Source organism: Scaptodrosophila lebanonensis, unplaced genomic scaffold, assembly GCF_003285725.1.
Source record: "Scaptodrosophila lebanonensis strain 11010-0011.00,11010-0021.00 unplaced genomic scaffold, SlebRS2 tig00000001-arrow-pilon, whole genome shotgun sequence".
In the NCBI taxonomy this organism is placed as follows: Eukaryota; Metazoa; Arthropoda; class Insecta; order Diptera; family Drosophilidae; genus Scaptodrosophila; species Scaptodrosophila lebanonensis.
In genome coordinates, this window is record NW_022060529.1 from 5,377,757 (window position 1) to 5,399,881 (window position 22,125).

The window sequence follows — 22,125 nt, forward strand, 5'->3', positions numbered from 1 at the left end:
CTAAGTAAAGCGTCTTGTTATAAAAAAAGAAAGAAAATAAAAACGTTGCATAGTCGCTCATTGAAAATAATTAAAATTAATTAAGCTATTTGGCTGGTTGACTATCAACTCGCTCTCATCCCCCTGCTTTCTGTGTACGAGTATCGTAGTAGAAATACTAAATGTGCTTCAATTTATTGAATATTGTGCTGAACGAATTAAAATAATGGGTTTTCCTTTCGTTCTGGGAACGTTTCCCAACCTAATAGGGGTGGAATTTGTATAAAATGTTCTTGTTTTTAAAGCCAATAATTATTATTTTTCTTAACTTTTCAATTAAAATATAAAAAAACGTTGCAGCAGCTGTTTATCAGATTCGCCATGCAAATTGAGAAACGCATTCAGGAGAACTAATGAAATTATAATTAATTGTAATTGGTTCATATAGTTAGAACTGCTATTGGTGTTTGTTGCAGTTTAGCTAATTAATTGAATGAAAAACAAAAACGAGTTTTCTACAGATCTTTTTTAGTCTTCAAGTCCTCTCCAGTTACAGAGCAGTTCGTTGCGATAAAAGGAGCTTGCTTTTGAAATTGTTTACAGGAGCATTCATTCTTTTAAACCCCCACTACATATTGTCCACGTCTATAAGCCTGAATAGTCTTCAATTTGGGGAACTTTTCGCTGGCCATGTTGAAATTTGTTTCGCCATTGCGTAATGTATTAATTACCAACTTTTTGTTGCTTGATCAGTCAATCTTAACTGAGCTTAGACTGACTGATTTGTCAAAAAAATAAAAAAAATAAAGTATGCGGCATTATCAAAAGTTGAAAAATATCTTACAAATACACGTGCAATGATTGATTGTCAGTTATTGTGTGTGCAAGTCTTTAATAAGTCGCTTTGGCATTCGATTTCGGTTTGAAGTTGGCTTAGGTTCTTTGTAGTTGCTATTGAGTTGAGCGTCTATACATACATATGTATGTAGGTTCGTAAAAAAGGATGCCGATAGATAAAACACATACTCGTATATCGGAGCCAGCCGGCTGCGCTTGACTGATTGAACGACTGAATTGGCTGACTGACTGCATGACAGACTGTCTGTCTGTCTCTCCCTCTCTCTGACTGACATGCTTTTGTATGCAGGCAGCACTTTTCTTAGCATTAATTGCTCCCAACTTGTTGTTTTCACAAGAAAATTTCTGTGAAAAAGAAAATGTTGCCTTGAGTGATGGAACGAATTTGCATTAGACAGCGGCCAAAGGGGCACAAGCACTCCATTTACGTGTGTGTGTATGCTAATATACAATTATACATATACAATATCTAATTCTATCTGGATACTTATGATCGCATAATGCTTCACCATGCAATAAATAAATAATTGTGTCTTTCAGCGTGAGCACTTTAATATGAAATGCTCATGTCACTATCATCTGCCCCCACCATCGCCCTTCGCTCCGTCTGTGTGTCTCTCGACATATCAAATGTGTCAATAAATAAACTAATTGTTTATTGGCTTGCTTATTTCTTTTTCATTTGAAGCTTTTAAATATTTATAAGCATATCGATAGAATAACAAATATGCCTTTTTTCAACGCCAAAATCGCTGGATTTCAATTCCAAAGGCACAACAACCACAAACACTGACACAGATACAGACATACAAGTACACATTTTTATGGCACTTGAAAATTAAGTAGTCAGAGTCTCAGAGCACCAAGAAATGCCAGTGAAATGAGAGAGCAATATATATGGACATATTGCACATTAAAAATAAATTCGAATAATTGCCATTTGAATATAAAATATGGCCAAACGTACGCGTCGACGTCGCAATGCTGCTCCATAGACGCTGTTCGATGGGGGTGGTGCGGTGGAGTGCTGCTGACGCTCAGTGCGGAAATCTTAAACCCATATAGAAGTGTGTGTGTGTGTGTGTGTATTGTAGACACACTTTTGGCTTCTGCTTAGCTAATTTTCATTTGATTTTGCGCTTTTGCCAAGAGTGTGTGCGCTACTTAAATAAAAAACTGCTTGTTATTATAATTATTATAATACACATTTTTATGTTTATTTCGCTTGTATGTACAAATTTGTATGTTAAATGGCAATTAATAAAACAAATGCGCCCATTGCTTGCATGGGTGTGGGTCTATGTGTGTGTGTGTGTGTTTGTGATTGTAGTTGTGCGCTTGTGTACAGGCGGTGTTGAGTTGAAACATACATTGCCTTAAATTATTAGTTTTTCCTAAAAGTGTAACATCAGATCGATCCGATGCTGCAGCACACATTCACACACACACACACACACACACACTAACACACTCATTTCATTTCCTTTAATGAAAACAAATTCGAACGCAACAAAATGAAAAAATCAAATGAAAGAAAAGGAGAAAACAAAAACTTGAAAGACATGCGCACGGACCCCACCGAGCAAACAACCCAACGAAGCAGCAGCGACCAAACCAGCAAACCAGCCAACCAACCAACGAATTATGAATATGATTTGTGTGTAAAAGTTTTGCGCCGCTCTTCGTCTGTGATTAAGCACTTTAAATGTAATTTGTGTTTGTAGTTGTAGTTGTATATTGAGGCCCTCATAGACATTTGCGGGCTGCAAGCTGCCTGTGCCGGCTGGTAGTACTTAAAAATAGCCGGAATATACAATTTTTAAATCATAACTAAAATCTTTATAGCTACAAATCTGGTTGCGACGACGGCGACGGCTGCTCTCTGTCTGCTTAAAGTCAATTTTTGAATAATTATGAATCGTTTTTCGCTTTCGTTGTTCTCTAATTATAACAACATCATAATCATAATTTCATCTTTGGCTCTGCCTTCTACATTCCACATTCTGTGGTGTTTCTAATGTGCCAAAATTTATTTGTATCTATTGGTGCAGATACTCGTATATGTATGTATGTATGTATGTTGCGGAACACACACATACACACACACACAAGCATTTATCTATGTATATGCATGTACATACATATGCAAATAACACAGCTTTGATATATACGTTTATGAAATTGCGATTAATTTAAGTGCTATGAGAATTCCTGTGTATGGTTCGAAATGGCTGCGAAAATGGCAACTGAAATATTCAAATAAATTTGAACTCATCTTGGCAGCGTGAACTGCTCTGCTTTGAAGTGCTTCCATAAATACATTAGCAATATGATCGTGTATCAATATAATTATGCCAAGTCCAGCACGTGCTATATACTATACATACATATATGTACCTATGAAAGACCCAATCAAAATAAGAATCCCATTTGAAGTGGTTCCATAACAATGTGTGCGATATACTGTTATGATCTACACTTAATTTTTAATGCAAATGAGGAATCTACCCACCAAGACTCTATGAGTTCATACCACTGTATAAGTTATACTTAGGCATGAATTTAGAAGTAAGACGGATTAGTGGGTTAAGCGAAATTATAATAATTATAACGAATATAAGTATACAAAGGTGCATAAACCACTTCTTTAAATTTAAAATTGAAATAATAACACAGAAATGATCTCTATAAAATAATAATAAGTATAAAATATGTAACAACTCTACTAATGATCTTTGGTATGTTGGCATTAGCATATATGTACATATATACAAGTATATCCAATTTCATATTTACAATATAAACAATAACAAAATGTGAAATAACAATAAACAAAGTTCAAGTTCAAAGTTCGTACTTTAAAACATGTAAACAAAGTGTAAAATTCAAACATTTTCCATCACTAATGTATGAATTAATTAATTTGATATTTAAATAAATAAATGCGAACATTATGAAATCTTAAAGACTTCCTCTATAAATTGGTGGGCTTATCAATGGCTTTAATTTTCAACTGTCATACAATTATTGTTAATGAAATGTTCATCATATTATGTACTTAACACATGCTCTGCATTGTTCATGCTTAAATAAATTTGCTTCTACAAGCCATATTGCTCCATATTATAAAGATGTACATAAGATCAGGCTTTGATCAAAAGATTTAAGCATTTCTGCATATGACAGCACTAATTGCTCCCAAGAAATTCAAAAACAATTGTAAACTTTTAGTTTGGCGAAAACTGTTCAAACTAATTGAGCATAGAAAAGTCTCTCATTAAGAATGAGTCAAAACCGCAGTGGCCACAATTTCTTTAAGATGTGGTTGATATTATAATCTCTTTTCTTGGTAGTTGATGTGCTAAATCTTAGTATTTCCTACGATTTGTGGTAGGCATTAATACAGCTCGCATCTTTATAATTATCGCTATAACGAAATACGTTTAGAAACATACTATAAGTCAGCATGACGGAAGTTTGATGCATGACTGCATTACAAATATGTTTAGGTACGATAACTTATTGTGAATTTTATGATTTAAATTCGCATATATCGCACAAATCGCAGCGCCTTGTATGGGATACGCCGACTGTGCTTAATCAAAGCGCCGGAAATTATAGATGCCAATAATAAAAATTAATATGCAAGAGATTAAAACGATTTATATGTACGGCCACACGACGCGTTTAGTGCGTGCGACTGCGCCATTAAACTTGTATAGACATACAAACATACATTTGCAAATAAGTGCATACATATATGAACATATCTATATATGTATGTAAAAAATAAGCTGTGATATTCTTCACTGTTTTGTTTTCTACACTTAAAACTGACTGCTGTAGTATATCGAGAACATTTAGAACTAATGACTAAGACTAAGGAGCGCCCGCGCGCACAAAAACTGCTAATAAAATAGAAATTAGCGGCGCTGAATCACATTTTGTTTCTCTATTGGCCATATTATAATAAAATGAATGTACTTGTAGATATACTCGTACATGTTTGTGCATTTGTTAAACTTAAGATATATGAACGTATAGAAGAGATAAGTCTTTTGCTATTTACCATCTTGTCGGCTTTCTTATTGTTGTTGCTTGTTATCCTTGTTTTAAGTGTCACTCAATTATTAATCCAGAGCAAACGACTGTTTTGTGTAATCCCAATGAAATATTTGCACAAATCGAATCAAAAGTTTTCGTGCTTCTCTGATTGTTCAAAATTAATTTGAAACTTATATGTGAGCAAGTGTTTTAGCTCTTGGTGTTGTTGTTTTTGTGGTTGGCGTAGTAGTTGTGAATTTCTGTTGCAGTTTTTTGAAGCACATATTCTCAAGCGGTTTCAAGTTGCAAATGCAGCTGCAAATGAAATTAAGTTTATTGCAACAAATATATGCATATGCTAACCAATAAGCTCTACAGCACAGTTCTTTGTTATTGTTCTTGGTGTTGCAGTTGTTTTATTTTTTTAGTTATCGTTCTTAGATGCCAACGTAATTGTTGCGCGCGTGCCGAATAATAAACAAATGTTTGACACAAAAATATTGTAGAGTTAACAAACAAATTTCGAGGAGGTTTGTCAAATGCCGCACGCACACACACACACACGTACGTTCGCAGACACTGCCACAAACTTTTCACTGCCGCTGCGCGTGTTCGTACTGCTGCACGTTTAGTCAATGACTAAGGGCGGGCAATTCAAAATTTTTTTAAATTCATCAACGCAGCAGCGGCAACGAAGCCGACGACAACGACGGCAGCGACGACGCCAACGGCAGCGTCGACAGAGGCAAACACACAACAAAAACCAAAAACTAATAAAATCAATTACAAACGCACACTCAAACACACACACACATACACATACGCACTCACACATATAGCGAGACGTTCAAGCAAATGCGCTCATTTATTCAAGCCATGCTCATACACAAACACACATACAAGCGCATAGCAGAAAAGAGCGAAATATCGTCGGCAATCGTCGTCGGCTGCTGTTCGGTTGTTCTTCGTTTCGTTTATTTCATGTACGAAGTAGCTGGACAAGCACAAGCACAAGCACAACAACAGCAATCGCAACAACAACAATAGTGGCGGTAGCGGCAAAGGAAACGGAACACGGCATTTGTTATATGAATTATGGCAGGCCAGAGAGAGCGCTACGCACACGCAAATATATGCATATATAGTAATACGCTCTTTAGCTAAATTGTGAGTATTTGCAGCTCTCTCTTTGGCCATTTGAATGTGGGCCAAAAGTAATGACAATAGCGCCAATTGTTTGGCTTGTAATTTAACGTATTTGTAGCTATTTCTTGGGCTACTGCCAGCTACATAGGAACATACGCACACACACACATTTTGCTTAGCTCTCGTGCTCTCTCCTTGCGCTCTTTTCAGCGCTGCCAAATGAGCCAAGCAAAACAAAAAGGCAAAAATATGGCTACAACAACAACATGCGCAACAACAACACTTGCACAACTTCTGCCATGTACAAGTACAATAAAAATATGCAAGCAATTTATGCATTTAAATATTGAGTTTGCTGTTTTTGTTGCTATTGGGTGGCTGAGCATTCATTTGAAAAAAATTAACATTCGTGGTAGGTATGAAAAGAATTTCTGTTCGTCGGAATTAAGAATGTGTGTACCATTTATACAAATAATAATGTTTCATCTATGTACATATATTTCTGGATAGTTTCTGATAAGTTGACATTTCTTGTAGTATAGTTGTACACCACAAAACGGTTGGTAATACCAAAATAAAAAAATTAAATAATTGCTAAGGCAGCCAATTGCATAAGTAACCCTCATGTCAAGAGTCGGAACTACATATAACATTCTGTTTCCAACCATCTAAAAATTACAAAAAAAAATACAATAGAAACCTATGTATGTATGTATGTACATATGTATAAGCTGCAGCGCATAAACTGTAATTAATCAAGTGCAAGTCAATGGCTTCGAAATGTAACCCTGTAAAAAATCGAGCCAACCCCTCTTGCCAATTTCGAACAAGTTCAAATGGCCGCATGCTCTCACTCGCACAAACTGCACACACACACACACACGCACGTTTGGGAGCTAAAAGCTAAAATCTACTAAATATGTAATCATTATGCTTTATCATAATAATCAAACGTACTCGTACAGTCAGGCGGGCAAGCGGGCAGACAGGCAGTCAGCCAGCCAGCAACTTTTTCTAACTCAACTGCCAACACTCACATACACACACACACACACACACACACACATGCATACAAACAGTTGTACATAGTGCACATGCACACATACACACAACGGTTCATGCTAACAACACAAACGGGCAAACAAACAAACTAAATTACAACAATTCCAAAAATTTATAATTGTGCTTGCTGCGCGCTCTCGCAGGCAGAGAAATCTCAAACCACCACCGAGCCAAAAGCAGCAGCAGCAGCAGCAACAGCACATTATCAGCACAGTCGGCAGCACCACCACCCTTTCTATATTACCGCCCCACCACAACGCAAATCACCAAAATCATCATCGTCATCATAATGCCTTCGTGCGTCCCCTAAGTCCGCGTCAACGTCGTCATCATATTGCTAAAGGTTTGCCTTCTCGCCTTACAATTCGCTTTGCTGCCGTCGTCGCCTGCTCAGCAGCAGCAGCAGCATAAGCAGCCGCAGCAACAGCAATGGCAACTAAAAGCAGCATCGGCGGCAGAAGCGACACACAAAAAAAAAAAAAAAAGGCAGTTAAGTTAAAATGTACTTAGAGTTTAAGCGTAACCCCGAAATCCCAACCGAACCCAAACGAGATTGTGTGTTTTAAGCGTTTTAGTTGCGTTTGCGTTCCGTGCACCCATCCTTCTTCAGGGGGTGGTGGCGTATGATGCTGCCTTTGTGCGCTCAACTTTGGCCCAAACCAGACCCAACTTCAGCCAGCCAGTCAGTCAGTCTGTCAGCCGGTCGCTCATTCAGTCAGTCCGCCATCTTGTGCGGCGTTATTAAATTTTATACAAATACTAAAAATGAAATCAAAATTTTCTTATTACAATGACTATTTTTGATATGCTCGCCAAGCGCTCTCGAACAGCTGGCTCCGAAGCCCTTGCCCTCTACTGCTCTCACCCCTCTCCTTCTCCTCCTGCCTCCGTTCGTTCCTCTATGCCTTCGCCAATACTCTGTAACTTGACTTCGAGTTTGGTTTGGTTTGGCTTGGTTTCAGTTCGGTTTGGTTTGGCTTGAGTGGCGAACAAACGAATCGCTCAGTGAGCAGCATCGGGCATCGGCATTGGCATTGGCATGGCATGGCACGGTACGGTATGGACCCCATGCGTCTGTATGTTTCAATTGTACTTATGCCATACTTATCGACTGCATTGTTCCACAAAAGTTGGGTGTTGGCCCTAAAATTAAGCAGCGACAGCAGCATTTGCCAGTTGTGCGTTGCTTTTGAATTTTCATTGCTTCATGGCTGCTATTATTATGATATGTAGTACTTAGTTGTTATTGTTCTTGTTGCTACCACAAATTTCGAAAGTTCTTTCCCCTTTTTACATGCAGCCATATGCAATGCAATGAAGTAAACGAAATTAAATTATACAGAAACCTTTCAGCAAAAGTATACGAATATATATTAATTTTGTTTCATTTAAATCAAATCTAAACTAGTTCTTAAAAGAAATGGGGGAAGGGTTGGAATAAAACCGAAAAGTTGGCCCTAAAAGTATATTATGCTTTATGTAAATTATCTTTTAATATCACTTTAAAGATAACTGTTAAGAGTCTGAATGCGTTCAAACGATTGCAGAAACCCAATTATGGATTTGTATGTTGCACAACTCCTAATGAATCATCCTTCGTAAGGCTGTCTTAATAAATATGTTACAATATCTTATTTATTTACGCCAAGATCCATCAGTCCAACCAGTTTATAATGAGGAGAAAGGAAGCTGCGTTCGATCGACTCTTGTATAGCCTGCGCAAAATTGTATTATGATATCATAATGAACAGTGTTGGTACTAACAGTGATTTTTGTTCCAAATAGTTAAATGGCCTTGATTTAATGGATAAGAAAAATCCACACACTAATATTATAAGTCCTTGCTGTTATGGTCTTACTCCTTTTTGGGCATTAAAACAAATGTTTATTCACAAATTTTTTGATAATCCTTTTATTTCATTGTTTTTATTATTTCCTATGTTTAGCACTTTATACGGCAAAATATTAGTTTGATTAAAATCAGTCAAAGTTGAGACGACGACCAAGCCTTGTGAAACAGGTTTTATTTCTATTTGAAGGGTGGAAAACTAAATTCATAACGCATTCTACTCATTTTACAACTTCCTCTTCTACTACTTACTTCCTAAAAGAAACACACACAGACACTTACATACTATATGCCTAGCAACTAAATAAATGAATTTCCATTAAAATGTATTCTACCTGTTTTAGATAAGGAAGAGCAGACAACAAGAAAAGAGCAAATGCAACTACCTGCCTAAAAATATCGCCAGACATGTGTGAAGCAAAATGCATACTTAAAGTATAAATTAAACAGTGCGATAGGTAGGAAATACCCTAAACAAATCAAGCAGGAAATTTTTTGATAAACAACCATGTATGTAGATAAACAAATGACAAGAGGATGCCAACAGGATAAAAACGACACCAAAGAAATACATTTATTCAAGTCGAAGTGCGACCGCGATGAATAATACCAATCACGTACCGAACATGAAGCCATGAGGCAACGCCTAATCAAAAACGCATTGTAAACTAAGCCCAGTCAACGAAAATTCCAAAGGATCAACTATAAATGCATTTCGTCAAAATTCCAAAAAAAAAAAAAAAATAGGGAAAAAACAAAAAAAAAAAAGAAGAACGTAAAGGAGAAAAGAATAAGAATAAAAATTCATCAAAAACAAGACAACCAACCAGACACCAAGCCCATGCGTAATCTCACACGAATGCAACGAACAAAAACAAAAAACAAAAAAATTAAGTGCCAATGCATAGCACACACACACGCAAACACACACACACACACACACACGCATGCACACACCTTGACACCGGCTCAAACACACAAACGAAGCTATGAAATGAAAACATTTTTCATGCTCATGCTCATGCGCAGAAGACTAAAGACTAAAGGCTGACGATTGACGAGACGACGACGCTGCGACAGGCGGACAATTAGTTCGGACAGGCTTCAATCTACGTGGCCTGGTCGTTGTGTTAAAAGGTCAGCGGCGATGCATTATACATAGTACTATAGGCCAGATCAGACCAGAAAGCCGGCTTGGTCGGAATCAGGCAGCAGTAATGCCGTTCTTGTTGTTGCTGCTGTTCTTTGATAGCGTTGATCTATTGTGTGTCTGTGTTGCTGCTTTTTACATTTTATACGGCTGGATTTTCTTTAGCCTTTTTGCTTCCATCTTTTTTAGGTTCGTCAAAATGATTGATTTGTAGGTGATGAATTACAACAACAACAACAACAACGACACTGCACTAGGTTTAGGTTAGTTAAGAGCATATTTTATACACAATGTAGAAATACCTTTTCCCGTTTATAGGTGTGTGTATTTGTGTGAGAAAAAGGAGCGACATAGTGAGGATTAAATGAGAAATTCCATTTTAAAAAATGTTCTTTTGTATCTTTGCTCATTTTTTGGGGGTGCAGCAGCCTTTGGTCTTTTAGATAAAACTGATATCAGGGCACACAAGAGAAAAATGAGTTTCTTCAAAAACGAATAATTGCGTTTTGTCTGCCATTGCTGTACAGTTCTGTACGTGCCTTGATAAAACAATATGCTAATACATACTGCCAACTGGCGCGTTTCCAATTCGCACATATTTCAACACAATAATCCGAATATTTTACGAGCAACCCTTAGTGTAGCCCTCCTCTAACGGTAATGGCACCAAGGATAATGTGCTGCAACAACTTTGATGATCAATTAGCAGTAGAGCAGTTGGTTGAGGGTGTTGCCCACTGCGTTATTTTACAATCAGTTCCTATGTAAAACGTTCTCATCTAATTTTTGACAACCCCCTAAAATATATGCCTATATATATTTTTATATACAGTACAACATCAATAATTGGGACAAATAAAGGCCAAGCTTACACAAAAAAATATGTTTTTAAAAATTTTATAATTTTTTTATAAATACAATAAAAAAAACCTTTTCTTTTATATATTTGTAAATATTATGTTAATATTTACTGTTGTCTTTATCGAAATCGAAGACATTTTACAAAGTCAAGCTTACACGAAAACAGATGCATTTCAAAAAATGTTTTTAAATATCAATAAAAATCCTTTAAAACCTTTGTAAATATTATGTCAAGTCTTTTTTCAGATCACTAGTTTCTGATTGTTAAATAATCACAAACTTTGACATGGGCAGCAAGGCCATAGAATAGAAAGCGAGAAATATATGAAAACAATACAATTAGAAAGAACTGTCCGGAGAACTTTTCCGGAATATATGAGAATGGCTCTACTCGCATACTCCAAATTGCGAGATTTTACTGTACTTGCTTAGCAGCAACAGTTATATAGCCGTATTGCCATAAAGTGCGCAAAAGGCACAGCATAGCACAAAAGTGTTTAAATTCAAAAGTGAACCCAAATCGTATCGTATCTATAGATTGCCAACTGACTGACTAACTCACTCGTTCATCCGCTTGCCTGATTGTTTGTCCCTTCTCCTTTGACAAGCCGAACAATTTCAATTCAAATTCAAACTCTGGCTAATGGCTGCGTAATCAAAAACTTGCTCATTAATATTATTTTGCAGCCGTACTCGAATTATAGCGCCATTATATTGGTCGTTGCTGCCGCTGGCACGGCTGTTGCCGCTTTGTGTTCTCAATGTATATATGTATGTATATATTGAAATATGTATATGCTATACATACATATATACATATCCGTATATATATGTAAGTATGTATTATGATTATTGCTTTAGCTATCCCTCAACACAAAGTTCCCCCTTTTTATACAAAAATTTAGAGCAAGCAAGCACGTCGCATTTGACGTTACGTAGTCGCTCATATCTCGGGGTAAACATCTGTAATAGCATACATCGGCCAAAGCCATAGACAGTCTCGGACGAGTCGCGTTTTATGTGCATGTATGACACTCATTGTCTATGCGCACACGCCAAACTCTCAACCCTGCACTTAAGTATATGCTTTTGGTTTTTCTGTTCTTTTTTTTTAAATGTAAATACTTTTGCTTAAGTTTAGACCGGCTGTGATTTTGAAATAGCTCAATCACCACCACTGGGCAGGGCAGGCAGAGGCGGTCGAGCAACCCGCTAACGATAACAGTGGATTCTCCATCAGTACTCGTATCATCATAATCATCATCATCATCATCATCATTGTCGTCATCATCGTTAGTCGACGTTGTCGTTGCAAAAAACACAAAAGGAAATTCAAATACGCTTTTAACAGTTAGATTTGAATTTCAAATATGTACAGTTGTTGTTAATCTAGATATGCCGCTGTTGCCCCTCCTACAACAACAAAACACACTTATATACACACACATACAGAGAGCCCGAGCCCAAGCCCTTTCCATTTGACTGTCAGTCTCTTTGCGCCTTTTCATAATTCCTTCAAAGCGCCAAACAATGCAAAACTCGGTGTCTGTACGCAAATCAGCTCGGCTGCAATTTTAGTTTTCAGTCAGACATTTTAATTTGCTTAATAACAGTGATGCTTACCAAAAATTCACCCTTCATCCATCCCTACTTCAGAATAATTTTCCTTGCCAAGGCGCTGATGCTTTTATATTGGGCAAAGTTTGTGGCAAAAGATGGTCGGGGGCGTAACTCTTTCGTTTAACTCCTCAACACTACTCGAAGTAAGCGGTTCAATGCATTACATTCACAAATTTGGAAAACTTTGAATGCTACTGATAGCAAATAAATTGGTTACAAGCAGCATTATGTACATACATATATAGACAGCACCAACACCTGCTTGTCCTTGCCACGAAATTCGATCTACGTACGTAGTATATACAGGCAGAATCTGAAACTAAAGTAGTTTACAGACACATCGGCAGACAGCAAACAAAAGATACGCATATAGCATGTATCTTTGTAAGTATCGCACATACATACATTGGTTTTAAATCCTTATAGGAATGCATGGATCGTAGTAGTTGTAGACAGCTGCTTCCATTTGTGCGTGTTGTCAGGCACATGGAAAATAGATGCGCATTTGCCAAAATGGCAAAAAGGAAACCAAAGAAACTCCTAAATTATAACACGCACAAAGGACACACAAACACACACACACACACACACACAAATATAGAGACAAAGAAATCGTATTTAGTTTTCCAACAAATTTTATGGCATTGCGTTTTTCATTTCATTTGTTTATTCTCTGCGTTTAGCTTAAGCAGCAACAGGAACACAGCCGCCTGGGATTGGCATTAGCCGCAGTTATTATGTGCGCCCCTTTTCGTATTTGCCATGTCGAGAAAACCATTAAAAAAAGGATAATGTGTTTTATGCATTGTCTGGCAGTTTGTCTTTCCCTCTATCTATCCCTCTCTCGCTCTCTCTTTATCTCTCCCTGTTTGGCCGTCTGTTTGCACAAGACGCAAAAATTTACCAAGAAGTTGATGACGTGCCAGAATTTCGTTCATCCAGGTAGTCACAAAAATATAAGTGGCTATACATACGTCTTGGCTGGCATTTTTCAAATGTATTTCTACTCTTAGAGTTCATTCCTGTTGTCTGTTGCACAGCTCGATTTAGTTTTGCATGGATAGTACAACTAGGGGTGGCTTTCTGTTATTTGATATGCTAGAGATTTGCTACGAGAAGAATAAAAGTAAGAAAGAGAAATGAATATTTCCCATGCGAATACGCTCTAGATTACTTAGTTTATAACGGAGCCGGCGTTAAGTCGTCTATTGTTTGCTATTTCTTAAGCTGAAATACTATGATGAGTTGCAAATGCAACATTAATTAAAAAACGCCCCAAGAGGAACCGAATTAAAAAAAAAATACTTTAGTTGGCAACTTCATACGCGGAAGATAATAATTTTTAATTTAAACTAATACTGATAACAATGCATTACTTTTTTGGGATCCAGAGAAAATAAATACAAGTACATATAAAATATTCGAGCTGTGTGAAAATTTTTGAAACTAGTCGAACCCTTTACACGCAAAACTTGTCGCGCTTTAGAGAGCCTGTTTCGTAAAAACGTCATAAATATGATGACATACCAATTGATTTATCACCGAATATTTTAAGATATGCAAACAAATATTGTATTATTATACCTATTTCCATTGTATATTTAAAGCAAAAAAAAAATAAATTTCAATCTTTTAGATTACTATAAAAAGTAAATACAGGGTGGTCTATATAGTTTTATGTTTGTTATTGTGAACTTAGAGCTATTTCCCAATGAAAAGAGAGCTTCGAATATATTTTGTTTCAAAATCGATCTTCGGTAGTCGTGTTATCAGCCGTCTTGGCGACAAAAGTAACAAAAGTAACTGCTAAACTGAATGAAATCATATTCCATAAATAATGGGAATGTTTACTTTTTTGAATTTATTATATTGAAGAAATAGATTTTTGTTCTTTTTTTTAATTTATAAAAAACTATCCAAGAAGTTAGCAATTGGAGGAGACAGCCTTTGTGAAGCGAGGGACTTGAAATACTGCCTAGCACATCACTTATACGGGTATATGGACCATGTGTTTGTTGTTTAGCAGCCAACAATGCGCTGCCCACAAAAACTCTAAGGAGAACCGACGTAAAAGCAAAGCCCAGTAGACACAAAACAAAACCTAGAAGCTCTAAATATTACTAAATATCCGCTTCCACAACCATTTGATACAGTTTCCCTTTGATCACGTTTGACGAACTATAGAAAATATAGATCATTTAATGATTGTCCATGATGGACAGTTTTAAATAAAATACGAAAAAGAAAAAAAAAAAATTTAGCATAATGTTACAATGTTATAAAGTTACAAAATTCTACCTAATAACAGGAGAAGAAACACTTTTTTTTTAAATATATACGGTACGTTTCTGTTTCCTAATTTTCGTTCTGCATCTATTTCCGTCCATTAGAAGTGTGCACTCGAACCTAAGAGTGAATATCGGTTAATTTAGAATATGTGATTACTTAGAATAACATAGTGATGTTGTTAATTCAAAGGGATGTATTCAGATATCAGTGCAATACCCATACCTAACCAAGCATTCGGCCATGTGAGCTGTCAAATTAGCTTAAGAGTGGTTAGTTAATCGGCCTACAACCATAAACAAAGTAGGTTATGTGGCACTGGCTGCTGTGTTTACTTCTGTTTAGAAACTGACCAAAAACAAAACCGCGCATATGCCCGTCCCCAGAACGGACCAACTGTTGAGGTCGTGACTCTTATCGGTGAGGTAATGTTGTGACATGCCACAAACACCTATAAAGCTGCGGCAGGCCGTGTGCCGTCTTCGTGCCTGCCCCTAAATTCATTCTGACGCATATTTGGTAGCATTTACCTTTTCCTACAGGCATGCAGCTCGACCTGACCTATCTTGACCGACCCAACGACCGACCGGTCGTTCCATGCACATGTTGCAAAATGTGCCGCGGAAACCCAAAATGGCTGCAATAACAACAAACCGAACCGAACAAAAATAACACCACAAGCGCACAGACTGTTATCCAGCGCTAGTCCTTTGGCTTGTCAGCTTGGGCAGCCGGCCTGAAGGACGATTAGGCATGGCAGTGCAGCCCTCGTGTGCGCGCTCAGCATGTGACGCGATTCGCCTCTCGGTTCGTCGCTCCATTCGGCTGCTTCTCAATGGCAGCACACGTGAGCGTTGTCCTTTTGGACGTTTTGTGAGCGCGTGTCGATGTGAGTGTGAGTGTTCGTGTGCGTGTGCGTGTGTACATACATACATACATATGTGTGGCTGTCTGCTGCCTGTCTGTGTATGCGAGTGTTAGTGTGTTTGGGTGTTTTTGGCATCAACAGGTGTCTCACTGGTGCGTGTCGGCTGTCGTCTGTCGTCTGTTCCTCTTTTTTGTGCACATGTGCGTGTGACTGTTTTGAATTTTGTTGTTATTCCTCTCCTGTGTGTTTGTGTGTGTGTGTGTGTGTGCGTCCTTGCCACAGGTGCCGGTGCCTCCGGCTTATTTGCATGCATTCCATTCAGAGTCCAAAGGAAGGCAGAGTGTTGAAAAAAGTACCTTAACCGCAGAGCTGCTCGAGCTTTGATAAAAGTACTTAACTTATTCCTTTTGCTCTTTCCATTCTGGCCTTTTCAAAGCATTCGTTCGCCCGCACAAATACAAAAGCATTAGCATCTTGGGTGCCGTTTCAAAATTAGAAATTCGGTTTTATCAAGCGAACGACAGAAATTCCAACTTGAATTTTCAGCCAATGGAAAAGCGACAACAACAACAGCAACAACAACAAAAACAATGCCAACAACACTATATAGCAATCGAAATGCGCATAAGAATAATGGAAAAAGTAACTCACAAACTTGTCGAGGCAAGACAAGGCACAAGTCAGGCAACTTACACTCACACACAAGCAGACACATTTACATTTTCATACATAGATACATATGTATGTATGTATGTATGTACGTACTACAAGTATACATAGAGCTCCCAGTTGAGGCAAAGTGAAAGAGTAAAGACAAATTGTTTTCAAACGTCGTAATCAAGAAATGATTTCTTAAAATATGCGTCTACTTTTTGAATTTGGATTATTACAACAACAACAACAGCAGCAAGAACAACAACAGCAGCAGCAGCAAGAAGAGCGATGATGATGACGATGAAAACGACGAGGAGAGCCAAAGGCAACAATGACAAAAGCAACCACGAAAGACGCTCGAAGGCACACAGCTACAGCTACAGCTACAGATACAAATACGGCTATAGCTACAGATACAAAGATATAAATACAATTGGGCGCGCAAAAGGGATGCAAAATATAATTCAACGCAGTTTGATAAATAATGGGCATCATGGTGAAATGAAAAGGAGTTGAATACACATTTCCATATCTACTATCTACTATGTATGTAAGTACGTGTATTGTTTGTTCGTTTGTCTGTGTGTGCGTGTCGTTGGGCAAAGCTGCGAAACGACAAATTAACGAAAAGTACAGTACGAGTACAGAGAAAACCCTGAAATTATATTATACACGTACTTGTACTTGAGTCAAACATTGACGCATCTTTCTCAAATGTATAGTAAAAGATTTTGTAACGCCGCCCTAATGGAAATTAATAGAATTGGGCAAAAACAAAACAAATTCAAACAATATTGTCCAAGAATTTATGATTTGATTACGCACACTCAAGTGTTGTCGCTACTTTGGATCCCATCTATGGGATACATTTCATATAATGGATCTAAAGAAGGGCAGCACACTGTTCGTTAAGTTGTTTACGAAAAACCAAAATACAAAAAAAAGAGCAGCTGGCTGATTGCCTGACTGAGTATTTGATGAGATGGCGAGCTGCCTAGCTGGGATTGATTGCTCAAATCGTCTTGGTAGATATATGTATGTACATATAATATAAATACACTCGAATGTACATATGTATGTGCGCCCTGCTGCGATTGCTCAAGTTTTCTCTAACTGTACAAGCACTTTAAATCCCAATGCTGCTGCAATAACAGCAATAACAAATTGTCACATTTCAATGTTCTCAATTTTGTCGTTACGTTGCGATTCAAATGGGTTTGATGGGCGGCGTGTTAGATTTCTGCTTATACGACTAAAGTGCACATAAAAACATACAAAAGCAATACAAGCCCCCGATGCGTTAGGGTTGTTGAAGTATTTTACAATTAAACGCGCTGACAATAATAAAATTAGAGTAATGTCGGACTGAGGGTCCTTTGTGGTGGGCGTGACGCACATCCTTTACTTCTGCCATGGGCAATTTGTTGCAACGACATACATAATTGAGCCGTTCAAATGCATAGCTTTTCATAAAGGCTTCTGAGGGTTGACCATGGGGTGCTTGCCATTTTAAAATGCCGGCCATGACGCATTTGTTAAACAAATTACTTCTATATACAAGTGTGTATATTCGACAGCGTACAAAAGAAATTATCAAATGCCAAAACTTAGGCTCCACCCAAGTGTGTGCATGTGCTTGAATTTACATACATATGTACATATAAGCATGTGAGTGTGTGCGACTATATACAACAGAGCACAACTAACTGGTTTTTCTTAAATAAACACAATTTAAATTAGCGAATAAAAATGTATTATTAATGCGAAAAAACATGTTTACACACACACACGCACACACACACAGTGTGGGGTCGTGCACAAAAGAACAGAATCACACAAACATCTACAGTGGCCAGAAAGAGAGGGCGCATAAAATTTAAAATACAACAACAATAACAACAGCAGCAGCAACAACAATATACTTAGCTATATACGGCTAAAGAAAGCCGCGCCCCATTCGCGTTGACGAACACTGATGAACGAACAAAACGAAAACGAAAAACAAAAACAAAAGAGCAACAAAAATTTAACAACAACTGCAAAGTCTCGCACTTATCTTAAATAAAATTAATAAATTAGAATTTGAATTTGAATTTGAATTTGCGCAGGCGACAAGGCAAGAGGGTATGGGAATGCCGGGGAGATCTCAGGCCGACATATCAATGGTATTTTATTTTTTTAATTGCATTATAATCACGTAGCACATTACGTTTGTGCTTGACGTATTCGTCGTCTGTGGCTTTTGAAGTATGCACGATATATATGTATATGTATATTTTTTCTTTTTTTTTTATTGTTTCCTTAGCAACTTGAATACCCCTTTAGATCATGCTCTAAATAAACGAAAACTAGTTTTGATTTTGATTTCGATTTGGCACAAAAGCGAATAGCTTTAATTTCAATTGACGCATATCTCTCACTGAATAATATAATAATGTACGTAAATATACATAAGTATATGTATATACATACATACCTCTCTGCAAATGTTACAGTATGGATTGCTTAAATCTAATTGTAATCTAAACATCATGCCCAAACCAAGTTATACATAAACATTTATAAAAAAAAAAATAGTGCAATAGACTTTGTTGAAAACATGATTTCTTTATAACCTGATCAAACAGAGTATATGAGATTAAATAAGAGCAATAAAATCGATGAGAAACCTATTTTATTTTTCATAATTCATGTAATTTATGGACTGCAAAAATAAATATGATTATACTTTTTATATTCAATGAATGCAAATTTTATTTTAAGTCTCACAGACGGTCATGTTGCCTTTGTTTCAAATCTAATTTGTTGAGAGGTAAGCATTATATTTTGCGGTTTGCGTACACATTGAGTGGTTCGTAAAAAAGTTTATTTATTGAGTTAGTGAAGAGGATAAGGGAAGAGTAAGAGGTGAAGTAATATAATAGCTCTGAATGCAAAATATATGGATAACCACACGACCACCAGAGCAGCCCCCATCTGGACTATTGGAAAGCTTTATGGCAACAAAATCGGCATAGCCCAGGGACGAGATGCCAAGGTTCACCACACCCAATGGGGCAGCAACGACATTAATGAATAAGGTAAATTCTTGTATGATTATATTATAAGGTATTAACCTACTCCTATGCAGCCAAGCGAATGATCCCACCTTTGATACCCAAAAATCCCTGTGAAGTAGTACTTAGAGTAAAATATAAGGTTGAAATGGATAGAGCACCCACACGCTTGGGCCTGAAAGGTCCAATTGGGAAGCCTTGATTGGCTTTCATTTTCCGCTATCAACCACCCAGTATTTTTAATAAATTTAGCTAATTTTCCAATTTCAAATGTTGATATAGGAAAGGTTACCCCAAAGCAATGAACCTCCGCCAGCTTAGTGCTGGACAAAAACCAAGAAGGTGTTCTAAGCTTTCGTCCTCATTCTTCCATCCCAACAGCTTCTGCAGGAATTATTAGACGTGTCTGCCTACCAGAGATTGGCCGTAGAAATGATCACTACTGTGGAAATATTTAAATCTTGGGAGATTTTACACTTACGAAAAATTCTTTACTAATCCAGCTTGATTTTAAGCTTTCTTGCATCTATCCTGAATCTAGTATCCAGTATTAATCTCAAATGAAAACAGAGAAGAGAGAAACACACGTTTAATCGTTGTAGGCAGTAGTTAGACTTATTAAAGGTATATGTCAATTATTTATTTATGGGTTTGGATTTATTTATTCGTTTTTCTACTTTATATGGAGCAGTTATTTTTATGACTAGAATGAGTTATTATTTAAATCCAAGAAAAACAAAATCTAGTTACGGCATCATAATAAACATAAAACTTATTGGCACTAAGAACGATTTTATCATATTCTTATAACATGGGGTGTGTCATACCTCCTGTTCTACAAGTATCAGTTACATATATTTATTCAGACTATTATACCCTTTCCCAGGGCATAGTTATTCTATTTTCATTGCAGCGAAATTATTTTGGTAATACTTGTATGTATAGAAAAATTGGAGACACTCTGCTTGTAGGCAAGTAGAGCTGTACCCATGAATCCCACAGATACAAGCTTAACGGCGGCCACGACATACGCATACTTAACGCACTCAAGTGACAATAATTGAATTCATTATTACCAAACTATTGTTATATGTGTAGGTACATGGTACATTTGTATATTTGCGTATATTAAGAGCGGCCACAACTCGAGAAGGCGGGTGGAGTTGCGACCAAGCGAAACAAAGCGTGTGACAGTCAGGCAGTCAGTTAACTTGTTATCGTTTTACTATACGTGTCCCTAGACTTACACGCACACACACACATTCATATACACACATACATGTGTGTGTGTGTGTGTGTACTCGTATGTAGTTGGTATTAGCTATTTTGCCCGGCACTTTTGGCCCAAGTCGTCGTACCAACGAGGATTAACAATGGCAGGTAATTAACCTGATAGATACATTGGCCTTGGAACAGAACAGTACACGCGTACATACCATAAGTCGGGGCAGCTTAAATGCTAAGTTTTTACGACTGCCGAGCGCCGAGTGCCGTACACTCGCAGAGTCTTGAAGAGTCGAAGAATTTAGCATATTTTGGCATAGTTTAAGTTTTGGTACATTTTTTATTTGATTACGTGCGCAACATGCGAATGGCGTCTCAGGCCGCTTCCTAATTTCCATCTAGTATCTACATTATGGTGACTTATTCTCGCGCGCGTACATATATACTTGTGCGTATATATATTTGTAAGTTCTAACCGCACACGCTATAAGGCATTATATTGTCAGCTCTGAAGTTTTCAGGTATTGCAAAAATCTTTATCAGCACAGGTCAACAAACCGTGTACTCTGTTCTCTTTCTATCTGATAATGGCCAGAGAGCTGACGAATAGCAGCAACAACGTCTGACTCGACAGCCATAAACTTCTGCCCGATTTCGCACACGATTTAACGGTAATATCAACATAATGAACAACAATAAAACGTTGATTTTTCTATTTGATTAGAGGGCGAGGCACTTAAATCTGTGAGTGAACAATATAATTATTTGCATTCAACCACTCCATCTTTATTAGAATACCCAAAGGCAAATGACTTGGTGAGTATCTAGTTGGGGGTGTGTAACAAATTATCAGATCTGATGCACAATGCTACTTCGCTGAAATACTTGGAATTTGCTAATTCAAAGCATTCTTAATGATTTAAAGTTCGAAAAACTTAATAAAGAGCTAAATATGCATCAAGATGGTGCTGGAAAAGTTAAAATTTTGTAAAGCAATTGAATAGAATACATTTATGGTTTTAGCAAATGTTTAAACTTATGATCTATTACAAGATGATAGGATATTTACTTTTAAATATTATAGACTATGGTACTAAATAAATTAATATATCTTTAATTTTCTAGTTCACCCTTTATATGCGTAGCGTATTTATATCTATACATATAATGTGGTAGGAGATCGCTGATCTTTTTCAAAGCTCACTCCAAAAAATTATACCTTGCTTTCGATTTATTTATATAAAATGCTACAATAATGGTACTTTAGTTTGAACCTCAACGTACTAAGATAGTTTTAAGGTGCAGTAATTATTTAAGCACTAACAGGATGTAACTGAGTAAAGGAAACTTCTGCTTTCTAGGACTCAGAAGTATTGAGCTTAGATAAATATATCGATTCTCCTTATCATACTAATCTACAATATATACTTTATGGGGTCAGCCATTCAGTTCAGTTCAGTTTCTTCAG

The 22,125-nt window shown here is 37.0% G+C and overlaps 1 protein-coding gene across 4 annotated transcripts in view; it reads right to left on the reverse strand.

Annotated features, from left to right (window-relative positions):
* Positions 1-22,125, reverse strand: part of LOC115622989 — a 46,093-nt gene that overhangs the window by 19,180 nt on the left and 4,788 nt on the right. Inside the window, exon 2 of one of the 4 annotated variants that reach the window (XM_030517158.1) lies at positions 4,907-5,196. The exons of 2 other annotated variants lie outside the window; for them this stretch is intronic. In XM_030517158.1, the coding sequence (XP_030373018.1) occupies positions 4,907-4,909 (3 nt within the window). In that variant the 5' untranslated portion in view covers positions 4,910-5,196. Of the gene's footprint in view, positions 1-4,906; positions 5,404-22,125 lie in introns of those variants that run through there. One more of the 4 variants, XM_030517167.1, reaches the window with a different exon arrangement.